The following is a 13,507-nucleotide window of genomic DNA, read 5'->3' as shown; positions in this document are numbered from 1 at the left end:
AAAAACTCTCAGTAGGGCTGATTCTGTACTGTGGAGATTTTTAAAACCAGATTGGAATGTTTCGAGAATATTGTGTTCTTCCAGAAAGGCCATTAATTGACTATACACTATCTTCTCAAGGATTTTTGAAAGAAATGGCAGCTTAGAAATAGGCCTGAAGTTTGCAGGGATTGTGGGGTCCAGGGCTGGTTTCTTAATCAGAGGCTGGACCATTGCATGTTTAAACTGTTTCGGGAAAACTGCAGAGTACAGGCTACTGTTTATAACCGTGAGGACAGATGGACCTACAGAGGGAAAGACCTCTTTAAAGAGTCTAGGAGGGACCGCATCACTTGGAGACCCGGAGGGTTTCAGGTGGCCAACAATCTCCTGTAGGAGGGACATAGTAACAGGTTCGAACTCATTAAAAATAGCAGAGCAGGGGACCAAGATGGAGGGATCATAGGCAGGAGGAGTAATTGACGCTCTGGATGAGGAGACTTTTCCAGTGAAGAAGTCTAAAAAGGTTTCACAAGTGGCAGGAGATGGTTCCATACCTGTGGTCTGCGGGGGGTTAAGGACTGAGTCAATGATTTTAAATAATACTTGGGGCTTGTTATAATTTGAAAGAATGATATTTGAGAAATGATTTATTTTGGCATCTCTCACTATTTTCTGGTAATGTCGCCAGCGGTCTTTTAGAATTTGAAGGGACACTTGCATTTTATCTCTTTTCCATTTTCGTTCCGCTTTTCGACACTCGCGTCTGGCGGCACGAGTGACTTCATTTAACCAAGGCTCACGTTTGGCCTTAGGCTGCTTGGTTTTTAACGGTGCTACGGAATCTAGAATTGATTGGCAGGTTGAGTGAAACCAAGCATTGAGGCCATCAGTAGAATTACACATAGACTCTGGAAAAACACAGTTATTGAAAGCAGTGGAGAAATTAGCAGCAGTGGAAGGGTTTAAGATACGACAGCGCTGAGCTGCAGCATGGGGTTTCATTGAATTGTTAGGGAGAGTGATGTCAAACAGAACAGGCATATGGTCTGAGAACGTTGTATCACAGATCTCTAAATTCTGAACAGGCAGACCATATGAAAGGACAAGGTCGAGTGTGTGTCCACGTTCATGTGTGGGACCAGACACAAACTGAACACAATTAAAAGAGTCAATAAGGTTTACAAACTCCATTGCCATAGGTTCACCAAGACAGCAAACATGGATATTAAAATCCCCTAGAATGAGCACGTGGTCATATTTTGGCATTACTTCTGTTAGAAAATCAGAGAGGTCGTTTATAAAATCCTTATTGTATTTAGGCGGCCGATAGACCACCACGCACAACACAGTAGGAGAGCGACCAAGCTCAAAAGCGCTTAGTTCAAAGCTGGGGAAGGAGGTGGTAAAAAACAACTGTCTGCATTTAAAACCATTCTTAAAAACCGTGGCTATTCCTCCTCCCCGACCCGACGCCCGTGGGGTGTTAAAGAAACAGCAGTCGTGTGGTAGGAGTTCGGAAAAAGCACTTGTATCACCAGGACTCAACCAAGTCTCAGTTATGCAGAGAAAGTCCAACCTCTGGGACATGAAGAAATCTTTTATAATGAATGTTTTATTCACTAGCGACCTAGCATTTACAAGGCCAATTCTGACGGGGGCTGCCAGGTCCACGGTGTTTGCAGTCAGGGGATCCCGCTGCAAACACTGCAAGTTGCTCATATTTGCCCCTCGCCAACAGGGACGGGGAGTAGGCCTAAGAGCAGATGCTTTTATTTTGGCTGCATCTCGAGTAGTGTGTAGTTTTGGTGGCGGACGTAAATAGGTGATTCTGACATGGGGATGGTAACAACAGCAGGACCCGCATTTTCAGGCAAACTATGATCAACAGAGCGGGGAGGCTCGGCAGGGTCTTGCTGAGGGGGATGTCAATCGAGGCTAAAAGCAATAAAGTTGATAAAGTTTTGACACAGGACTCCTGTACCGGTTTTATTTAGATGTAGACCATCAGGTTTAAATAGATCATGTCTAGTCCAGAAGGAGTCGAAGTGGCTGACAAAAGCAAAACCACAGGCTGTAGAAAATTTTTTCATCCAGTCATGCAGGCTGACCAAACGACTGAAGTGCTCAGAGCTTCTAGTGGTGGTGACAGGAATGGGGCCGGATAGAACACACCTCCTTCCTAGGCTTTCCACAGTGGAAACAACAGCCTCAAGGTTGAGGTGCAGCAGTGTGGATTGCCTGGCCATGACGTCATTGGTGCCAGAGTGGACAATCACAGTGTGGACAGAGGGATGGATATCAAGAAGTGCTGGGATGAGTTCAATGAAGTCGGTGGTTTTACCTCCAGATAAACAGTAGGTAATGGCACCAGGGAGGGAAACAAACCTGATAATAGAATCACCTACTAAAAGTATATCTGGGCGTTCATTTCCTGGGTTACAGTTGTAGATCGACAGCCTAGGATTGAGGGAGACTGGCGAGCTGAATGTGATTGGATGAGAACAGGTGTTGATTTGGCTAGAATCTCGGGTGGGCGGGGCGGGGGAAGCTGAGTTTGTAGGTGCAGCAACAGCAGCAGGTGGCTCCGAGGAGAAAGATGAGGGCACTGGGGCAGTTTCCAAATGAGGCTGCTTCTTGTGGAATTGTGAAGTAAACAGGCGAGGTCGCTTTTTATCTGGATGTATTTGAGAAGGAGACGGGGGTGACAGTGAAAGTGCGTCTGAGCTCCGGGTGTCGCTGATCGGCGAGGAGCGTTTTCGCACCCGCGCGGCGCTGCGAGCAGCCGGTGGAGAGACAAGCGGGAGGAACGCCAGGGGAGAGAAAAAGTTTGCGAGTGGGATGATATCTTCGCCGCCGATGTCTGGAGGGTCGTAGAGGGGAAGAGAAATCTTTTTTGTTCCCCTGACAACAGAAGACCATGGTGGAGAGGAACTCGGACCAGGGAGGACGTTGGTAGCAGCGGCGGAGGGAGCTGGGGCTGAGGGCAGCTGGTTGGCTTCTGGCTCCAGGCGGGCTAACCAGGAGCACAGCACGGACTGCCGCTGGAGAAGGTCATCGATCATCTGCTCTAAGGTGCAGAGTTCCGACTTCAGCTCCACAATCTCTGCTGCCGGGGCCATCTGGAGAGCTGAAACAGGAGGAAAACAAAAGAGGGACCAGCAACGGGCAGGCAGAAGGGAGCCACGCTGTACTGACTATCCGAGCGAGCAGCTCTGAGACTATATTAAACTTACACACCAGGGCTCCGTAAAGTCTTTTCCACAATTTGAGAGAAATAGCCTGGCTGGAAACTTACCACCAAGGGCCGTGTTAAGGCCCGCTGCAGATGGATCAGCACATTGGTAAGTTTCAGTTATTGGCGTGTATATCCACTGGTAGATCTGGCAGCAGTGGACTGGCTGCTGCAGGCCGGGGTGGTGAAAATGGCGTGGATCTGCTCACACTTTTCAGTTAAAAAAAAAAAAAAAAAATCCTGCGATCTGTTCGTCCGATGGTAGAAATAAATGCTTCCACTTGAAGATGAAGTATTCATTTACTGAGGACCGTGCGTTTAAACACTTGAAAGCAGTCGGATTTTAGTTTTTAAAGAAGTTTTTAAGAGACGTACTGACGGAGCACCGAGAGACGCCACGCATGCGCAAAAAATATAGTTGTCATACTTTTCAGTGACAGTACCTGTGTTTAATATCGTTATTTCGTAATCGTAATTTATTACATAATACTGACCTTCAGTGGGAAGTATGCTCTGGGACAGTATACAGGTGCACTCTGGGAATGCTGGACGAGAGCCTGTCAGGGCACAAAGACGACTGGACGCAGGGAAATCACAGGTAAATTTGGACAGAACCTCCTGGCCTGCAGTCAGGTGTGTCTGGACGTTCAGTGTGAGCTGAGGATGGTCAAGTTGTGAGTCTTTAAATCACAAATCACTGACACACAACTGATTAGAGACACAACCTTGCTGTTCCTCTTTACCTGGCCAGTTGGGGCCTTTGAGACACTATGAGAAATCATTTTCTGTTGGTGGTCACCAGGAATGGATACCCAGTCTGAACCTCCACAGTCCTCTTCAAATGTGCAACTAGGAAGAAATATAGTAGATCAAGGTCAATGCTGTCACCAGAGGAGGTGTTCAACTTGTTTCAATGTGATTAGAGATGTTCTAAGACATCAGATGCAGGTGAGTCTCTGACCTTGTATCCTTACACCACACACAGTCTGGATCCTGTGCAGACCAACAATCTTCTAGATTTTTGTGTGTGTTACACTTTGCCACAGGCACACGCACCATCTAGAACAAAACACTGACACTCAGCAACAGTATGGTATGGCTTCCATAAGGCAGTGCAGAGTCTCCATCCTTCACTGTGTTACCTGTACAGTGCACTCACCTGGTTCTGAAACGGCACATACACATGCTTACGATCCACTGGATCCAGCAGTATTTTGGGAAACAGTGGGCGGTCCCGGTTGGCCCTATAGAGCACCGTGGGACAGGTGGTGCGATAGTCCTTATCCACAGCAAGCTGACAAAGACAACAAAGCTGAGGTCACGTTTCTGATTAACTGAGCTGCTGCTGGTAATGATGTCTGGGAGGTTGGCTCGACAGTTATCCGTCCCAGGAATCCCAAGAAGGTGAAGCATGTCCAATACTCTATGCTGAAACCTGTACCAAACCTTTACCTATACCTACATTACCCCTTAAGAGCTGACCCTGACACTCTCACACACACCATGTGACAGGATCTGTGAGGTGTTCAGGCCTTTCTGTGATGGACCGGCTGACCAAGTTCCTCAGGTGAACCCTGTTAATTCTAATTAGTGCTGCACGATTAATCTAATCGCAATCGCAATCGCGATGTCACGCCGTGCGATTACGTAATCGCACGAAAGAGTGCGATTGGCGATTTAAAGTACATAAATGTGCGACCGCGTGAGCCTGTAAACGGGACTTTAACTCCTGTAGTGTGTGGAGCAGAGCCGCTAATGTGTGCAGCATAGCAGACTCCGTCAGTAGTCATGTGACCAGCAGGTCTGATCACGTGACTACCCAGCTGGCAGACAGCGCTCCGTGTGCTGCAGGACCGTCTCCCCGTGATTACAGCAGGTGTGGAGCTTTAGCGTCACGGAGCGAACTGTTTCCTCCGCAACATGTGCAGTGCGTTTAAAAAACGAGGAGGTATAGGCCTGTTGGGGCGAACGACCAGAAAGCTCCGGTGTTTGGTTTTCTTTTAACTGTCTTTTTTATTTATTTTTTATTTTTATTTTACGGTAACAGCCACACTCATTTGCCGTCTCCTCTCGTCCGTTGTGTGTGTGTGTGTGTGTGCGCGCGCGCATGCGTGCGTTTGTGTGTGTCTGTCTGTCTCTGTGTTACCTGTGTGCTGTGAGAGGAGGGAGGGGGGAGAAAGGCATTGTAATAAATGATGGCATCGCAGTAGACTATGAAACTGCACAAAAAGTTACCTATTTTTATTTAATACAAAGATACTGTAAGGAAACACTTATTGTAAATGACCTTTAATATGAGCATAGTATTTTTATAAAGGTGTTTTTATGTTTACTTAGTAACATTCTTTAAAGCCAGGCTTTTATTTTTTATATATTAAGCAGACGGATATTCAGGGCTTTTATTTTGAAAGCGTCTCGCTGAGACCTCGTACACATCCGGTGCTTCGGAGTTTACCGGCAGAAGGAAAAGTATGTCTGCAAGGCTAAAAGAATGTCTTCAATGCTAAAAGCAAGCAAAGTGTGTCTAACCCACATGAAACGCCCTAGCACCTGGCTAATAAGGGGCACAAGGTTTGTTTTGTTACTATTTCATGCTGTATTTATGTCCGGCTCGAGTTTGGTTGCCGTTGATATTTTCATGCATAAAGCGTATTGTGGTTAGCGGTAGCTACTATTAGCATCGGCGAGCTGCCGTGTCGGTCTGTATTGAAGTGAGATGAAGCTATAAGCTAACTCGTAGGTTGTTTTAATAATGCAACAGGATGTATTTTGTCTGTTTTATATAAGGTCTGCTAAGGTTAAAAAACTGTTTATTGGGTTAAAAACGAACGGTTAAAAATGCTAATTTCATGTTAAATACTGTTTTATATTGCACTCTATGGGAGGTTGTCTTTCAGTTAAAATGTGAATTTTCCCTCATGACTGTAACATCAATCGTAGCAGTTAAAATATATATTTAAATTCATGGAGTAAAACCTGTGAGTCTACAATAAGTTTATTAGATAAAAAGAGAGTCAACTTACATGATTGTTTGTGATAAAGGTAGTTAAAGGTAATTTCAAGTAAGAGTAAAGGTAACTGTATTTTGTTTTCTTCTTTTCATAGCTCTTACGGCGTTGAATACGGTCCAAGGAATAAAACATTGTGAACCATCAGTTTGAGAGTCCGACCATCATTTAGCCGGGGATGCTACACTTATTATTTGAGAAATACACTCCTAAAATATGGTTATTTCCTATGCTGTGCTTGATAATCAAGCAAATAGACTCCTTACAGCATTAATTTACAATATCGTAATCGCAATCGCAAATCGCAATGTTTTCCACCATAATCGCAATCGCACATTTTTATCAAATCGTGCAGCACTAATTCTAATGACCATCAACTGACTTCCTGCAGCACCCTGTGAGGATAGACCAAGTGCCTTCAAGACCACCTAGAAACCCACTGGTGTTGCAGGGTGCAGGTTCTAAACACATAACTTATTTTAGGCCATCAACCATCAGGGTGAGTGTGAATATTAATTATAATATTGTATGATAATATAATATATTTGTAATATAATATTGTTCAATATAATGATCAATCCCTTTATAATATTTGCTTTCCCCCCATAGTTGAGCAGGTCATATGGTCTTTTCATACAGTAGGGCAGATCTGTATAGTTAATGTAATGAAAACTGTTTTTGTTGAAGGTGTGTTGAAAACGCCATGCTTGTGCTTGTGTTGCATGTTTGTCAACCTGTGACTTCCACTGCGTTGCCTCACTTTACCATTTACTACTACACAGGATATGATGTACACACATGTTGTGCTGCTCAGGGTAAATAGTTACACAAACTCATGATGATTAGTAAGCATCTCCTGACCACTCACCCATCTAAGGAATGTATTTGGGAATAAATCAAGAAAATTGGGGAAAAAAACTGATGCTAAACAAAATTGGAACTTGATATGTCTAATACGTAAGCGCTCATCCTATAACCGACAACCTGCAGCTCATAACGGCTTAATTATAGTTCTACACCTCATCCATAGTTACGTCATCTTAACAATAAATGTAATGAGTGGACAGCCCTTTTAGGCCTCAGCTGAAGAGTTGGAAGAAATAAACTTGCAAAGCTTTATGAACAATTGTGGAGGTAAACTCAGCATGAAAGAGCCTATTGTGTCTAGCTGAGGGTTACTGCAGTGTTTTCAGACTCCTGTTTAATTCTTCAGTCACGTGAGTGATCGTTCACAGCCAGTGCATGCACAATATTTCATTTTTATCTGAGAGAAGGAAAGAAGACACAGGGTGTTGCCGACTCTGTGTGTGTGTAACTGTCCTCTGTAGAGGTCAGTGCCTCGGTGCGTTTGCCCCATGGCCCTGCATACAAGAAGTTTATGATTCTAATGTAGACTTGGGAATAAGACACAACTTCAAACATCGAATATCATTGCCACTTAAAAATTTTGTCTGCAGCCATGTTTAAAACTCCAGGTTTTAAAATTGATCTGTTATGGACAAAACATGTCAGTGCTCATATAGTTCATATAGAGATTCTACATAACAAGAGGTAGCCCTGGTGAAGGCTTTCAGTTCTGATAGGCAGGCAGGTTTTTGGTTCAACTTTTCTTTATCCAATACAGATGTGTAACCTTCTACTCACCTTAATGAGCTGCCCATCTCCTGTTCCAATCAAGAAAACCATCCAGGTCTTCTTCCTCACTGCCAGCACAGAGGTCATGTGGTTCTTCCTGAACAGCACTGCCCTCGGCTTCAGGCTCTTTGGCTGTCACACACAAACACTGATCAATTGGATCCAAAGAACTTCAGTGTTGTCCTAACTAACTTGTAGATCAAGTCCACTGACTGAAGCCATGCATCCCTTGTAATTTACTTATAATATCATAACTTGTGCATTGAAGATGAACTTCTATCTGGATTTTACTTGGACAAATTGAAAAAAAAAATACTCTTAACAAATGGAGCTGTGCTACAGCTTTGTCACACTTCATCCCTGAAGTAGTGATGCCCTGCTGATAATGAATCAGTACAAGTGTGCAGCTACAGTTGGTCTAACTGACAAGTGGATTACTGTAGTCTGAAGCTTCATGAGTTGACTTGTTACCTCGTTACCACCTGGATTGATATGGAGGTCTGGATCTACACCTGCCGCTCCGCTGAGGTCAGGGCTGAGCTCAAACACAACCAGCTCGGTGTTGGTTTGTCCTGAGCTCACACTGAACACTCCGCTCCACAGCTCCGGTGATCCCGGCCCGTTCGGGATCACTGAGGAGGCCACAAGTCTGTTATGTCCTCCGTCCTCAGAGACGCTGCTGAGGACCGCGCCCCGCAGCGTATTGAGAGTCTCAATCTTGTTGGTTTTAACCTCGAGCCAAAAGAGACGGACTCTGTTTCTTGTGGGGACGTTGGACAGCAGATATATAAATGAGCTGATCTGAAACCCGTCCACAAACTGCAGCTCTTGTTCACTGATGAACTCCGGTGCGCTTTCACGTCCATTGTGAGAGAATATTCCTCCTTTCTGATTTTCATTTGTGTTCTGAAGGTTGATAATTTTGATGTCAGAACTGCAGTCGTCCTTCTGCTCATCCTGCTTCTTCTCCCCCTGCTGCTTCTGTATCGCGGTCTGGATGTAAAACTCTTTGGTCGGACCCTCGTCCACAGTCACCAGGAACGAGACGGACCCGCTGCTGTCGCGCCCCTGTGGACCCACCTGGATGTCCTCCCGATACACAACCTTAGAGATATTCCTCAGGTCCAGAACTTCGCAGTACCCACAGCCATGGTCGATCACCCCGCAGCTGATCAGAGTGTCATTCGCAACAAACGGCAGCAAAACGTTGACTCTGAACGTTGTGTTCCCCTGCGCCGGGTCAGAGAGCCGGTGAAACTGCGCTTCATCCCCGCTCTTCAGGACTCCTCTGAGGTTCAAACTCTGGACCAGATTCAGGTCGTGGCTCAGCCGGTGCAGCTTCTCCTCCGTCGCGATGTAAAGCGAGCTGTTGGCCACGGCGATGTGACGGATGTCTCCGTTAAAAGTAAAGTCTCCATCCTCCCCCCCGCGGCACCGACCCGGTTCTCCCCAGAGTAATAACAGCAGACCAGGCAGTAGGATCATTTTCTAGCAGCGATGGCAGCTTTAAAGTGGGGAAAGCTCACGCACTGACGGCGCGCATGGCTCAGTGTCAGCAGGCTGGTGCGTTAGAGCGCAGTAAAAAGAGAAGTGCATCAAGTGGGAGGGAGCAGCCATCGAAAGGAGAAACGGTTTCTCCTCATGGTCCGGACCACTTGTTCCACTCAGACCAGTCTTCAACAAAGTCTGAAAGGTGTTAGTGAGATGAGAGATCCGTCTTCAGGACCACATCACTTCTTATCAAAATAAAAGCATGCGTCTGGTCCACTAAGTATTTTTTTAATTATTATTAGCCTACTATTGATTTGGGCCTTTTCTCCTTAAATTGATAATATATAGTGCATAGGACTGCAGCTTCTGCCTGGGCTAAACGACGCCCCTATTATTACCATTAATTCAATGGTAACTGCAGTCACGGTAGCGGAGTACACACACACACACACACACACACACACACACACACACACACACACACACACACACACACACACACACACACACACACCTATAAACCAATGATCGAGTTTAACCATCAGAATTACCTACAAAGTCAACACTTTTTTCAAACAGACTAAGAGCACATTAAACGCTCTTGCGCAAATGCACACACGACGATATCACTCACACCATCAACGTGACAATCAACTGACAGCATCAAGTGAACACCACAGAAGCTCCATGGAAAATGAAGAGGACTTCAGCTACCGAGGTGAAATTGGTTTTATATTCGACAGTCGCTTGTTTTTTTCTGTTTCTAACTTTAATAGCGTCATGAAACCTGCACCAATTTCATCCAGATTGATATTATTTTGTAGAGATCAGTGAGCCACACATTTCAGGTCTCATCAACTCACCAACCTCAGTGGCTGTGGCGAAAACTCAAAGGAACAGCGCTGAATGTCCTTCCGAGTACTGTGCGCAGCCAGGGCGCTTAGGGACCGTCGTAAAATTGCAATATCTGATTTTTCCATTTGGACAAATAAAAAAAATAACAACAACAACACAGAAATACTATCGTTACCAGAAGGCTAAGAGTCTCACAGTATGTTATTATTCACTCATACTCAATAGAGCCACCATCTGGTCAGTTATTAAAGCAGAAGTAAGCGGAATGTTTGTGTTAATATAAGTCTTAACTCATTGAGTGCCGCGCTCCTTTCCAAAGTTTTAGTCAAGTGTACCGGCAATTTAGACCATTTTTGACTTTTTATGTAGAGCCACAGTGTATTCTATATTATTGCCACCAACACATACTGTGGCTCAATTGAAAGGTTTACCTTAATGCTTCAAGTGGCCACAAACCGTTTGTTTCTACGTGCCTCTGTTCCTGAGAAAAGTCAAGCTAAACATGGCTGGGTTTCACCAAAATCCCTCCTTTTTTTCTAGAAAAGGAGATACAGCGTCTTTTATGAAAGGTGCGCTGTTTGTGTCTGTCGCTCTTCTGACACTCGCATTTCTGGATCAAAGGGCTCGTATAAGATAAATATATACAACAGTTGTTGTTCTATTCACAAAACCACCATCGGGGGCGGGGGGGGCGCCACTAAACAACAATAACACAGACGCACCGTGCCGTGTCACAGCTTCTCCCCGCGGAGCGTGAGGGTCAGTCGGCCACCGCGGCTCGGGAAGACCGGTCCCGCCGGTGGTCGCGGTCCTTCTGTGGTTCGGGTCGGTGATGCCGGTCTGCTTTGGTCCAGAGACCATCAGATTTTACCGCGGGAGGACTTTGGGGAGGACACGGTGTTGCTCCAGCTGAAGACCGGGCGGACTGTCGGCTGAGAGCTTCCTGTTTCTGCTCCGAGCAGCTCGAGCAGCTGGAGCAGCAGCGCGGGTGAGAGCAGAGCAGCTGCGCTGCATCTGCATGCAGAACTCGTTTGCAGAAGCCGAGTTATGATAAAAACTTCCAGATCATGAGCTGTCATGTGACTTTGATCGTCATCTATTTCAGTTCTCCTCGTCGTAGAGTCCCCAAATTTACATATAATGTGTATTAAAGTGTCTATTTTCATAATTTAAAAAAAAAGCAAAAAACGTAAAATTACGTTTTCGGCACTCAACGCATGGGAACGAAAAACGAGAAATTACGTGGTTGGCACTCAATGAGTTAAATAGTTCTATCTTCCGACAGCAATCACTTTTATAGAGTGTTTGGTCTGAAACATGGTCTGTCAGTCACTCTGCTCTGCTGTAAGCCGAGGAGAAAACTTTCCTTGTATCCTACAACCTTTATCCAATGAGGAGGGAGAACTGCATAAAGGAGCGGTCCTCTCTGTGTGTGCAGCCAAGGGATGCACGTGCATGTAGGGACGAGGGCGGGGACTGCTAACTCCATCGACTGACAAGAAGTTAGCCAAAACGACCGGATCACTTACTTCTGCTTTAAGCATTTTACCTTTTGGCTAATAACTCATGCACAGATCTACTTGTCATCTGTTTGTAAGGTCAATATTGATCTTTCACAAGCACTTTCTTCCAGATAATCATGTGGAAATATTCAAGAAACAATTAGTATTTGTCACAGGCGGGAATAAGTAATTTTTTTTAAGCTTGATACATTATTTGTTTATGAGTTTGATGTGCCCTTACTTTATATTTACAGTACATATATTTATTGCTTATGATGTGTTGGTGCCTGGTTTGTGTTTGCTTTTTTTGCTTCTTTTTCTAATTCATAGCTGGATCAAGTCAATCAGACTATCAGGTACACCTGTGACAGACTACTCTTGGGATTGGGAGGAGCCCACGGCAGAGAGCTGCACTGATTAACACAGGTGTGAGTAGCAGAGGACAGGACACACAGACAAAGGAAAATGGTGTGAGAGGAGGCAGAGGGAGAACAAGCTGCAGTGGAGAAAGACAAGTGAGGCAACGGGAGAGCATGAACGGAAGACAAGAGGCTGGATTCAACGCAACTTGATAAGTAAAACAACAACTTGATAAGTAAAACAGGAACCGAGGACGGATTCAGCACACCACAACAAGATTGAAACAGAGGAGTTGACGGCCAAGACCCCCTTCTTCACCCTACCCCAGGCCTTGAACTTAAGTAGCCCCCCTCCTCCCTTTTTAAAAGACTGAACTGTTTTATCCACCTTTTTACAGCTGTGTTACTACTTTTTTAAAAAGAGAATCTGAAAGTAAAAGAACACTATACTACTATTCGCTTGTCTTGTGTCTTTCTCAATGGTGTTACTTGCTGGTAGAAAAGAATAATACACTGCTGTGTGACATATTCATGAACATTATTTATGAGTATATTTATGAGTATTTCTCGATTTTATTTTTGAAATACCTCACTGGAATTTCAACCTACAAACACCATTCTACTTCTCATCTGTTTGTAAGGTTGGTATTTATCTTTCACAAGCATTATCTCCCAGAAAATCATGTAAAAAATGTTAATTAGTATCCACTGGCATATTTTATGAATATTTCTCAGTTTTATTTTGAAGTAACTCTCTGGAATTTTAACCTATCAACACCAATCTACTTCTCATTTGTTTGTAAGGTTGGTATTGATCTTTCACAACCATTAGGCTATCTCCCAGAAAACCATGTAAAAAATTATTCCAGAAACAATTAGTATCCATTGAGCACACTTTATTAATATTTTTCGGTTTTATTTTGAAATACCTCTCTGGAATAAATAAAACCAAGAAATATGTGTGCTCGATGAATACTAATTGTTTCCGGGATACATTTTACATGATTTTCTGGGAGACAATGATTGAAAAATATATAATATAGATAATGCTATGAGATAATGCTTGTGAAAGATCAAAGTAGAATGGTGTTGGTAGGTTGAAATTCCAGAGAGGTATTTCAAAATAAAACTGAAAAATATTCATAAAGTGTGCTCAATGAATGTAAATTTTTTTTCTAGGATACATTTCACATGATTTTCTGGGAGATAATGTTTGTGAAAGCTTTATAAAGAGCTTAAAAACAGATGAGAAGGAGTTTGGTGTTGAAAGGATAAAATTCCAGAGAGTTACTTCAAAATAAAACTGGTAAATATTTATAAAATATGCTAATTGATACTAATTAATATTTTTTACATGATTTTCTGGGAGATAATGATTGTGAAAGATAAATACCAACCAGTGAGAAGTAGAATGGTGTTTGTAGGTTGAAATTCCAGAGGGGT

At 44.0% G+C, this 13,507-nt stretch overlaps 1 protein-coding gene across 1 annotated transcript in view; it reads right to left on the bottom strand.

Annotated features, from left to right (window-relative positions):
- The window catches only part of LOC311006578 (plexin-C1), a gene marked incomplete at its 3' end in the record, with an annotated part of 32,575 nt that extends 22,350 nt beyond the window's left edge, over positions 1–10,225 (bottom strand). Inside the window, exons 1-5 of the mRNA XM_083999425.1 lie at positions 10,216–10,225; positions 4,374–4,508; positions 4,176–4,273; positions 3,958–4,063; positions 3,709–3,871 (exon numbers count right to left, since the gene is read on the bottom strand). Coding sequence (XP_083855551.1) covers positions 3,709–3,871; positions 3,958–4,063; positions 4,176–4,273 — 367 coding nt within the window. The 5' untranslated portion in view covers positions 4,374–4,508; positions 10,216–10,225. The remainder of the gene's footprint in view (positions 1–3,708; positions 3,872–3,957; positions 4,064–4,175; positions 4,274–4,373; positions 4,509–10,215) is intronic.
- Between the last annotated feature and the right edge of the window lie 3,282 nt (positions 10,226–13,507).

The sequence above is a fragment of the Trachurus trachurus genome, assembly GCF_905171665.1.
Source record: "Trachurus trachurus genome assembly, chromosome: 23".
Lineage (NCBI taxonomy): Eukaryota > Metazoa > Chordata > Actinopteri > Carangiformes > Carangidae > Trachurus > Trachurus trachurus.
Note: the sequence above shows the minus strand (reverse complement) of the source record. Positions and strands in the feature narration are given on the sequence as shown.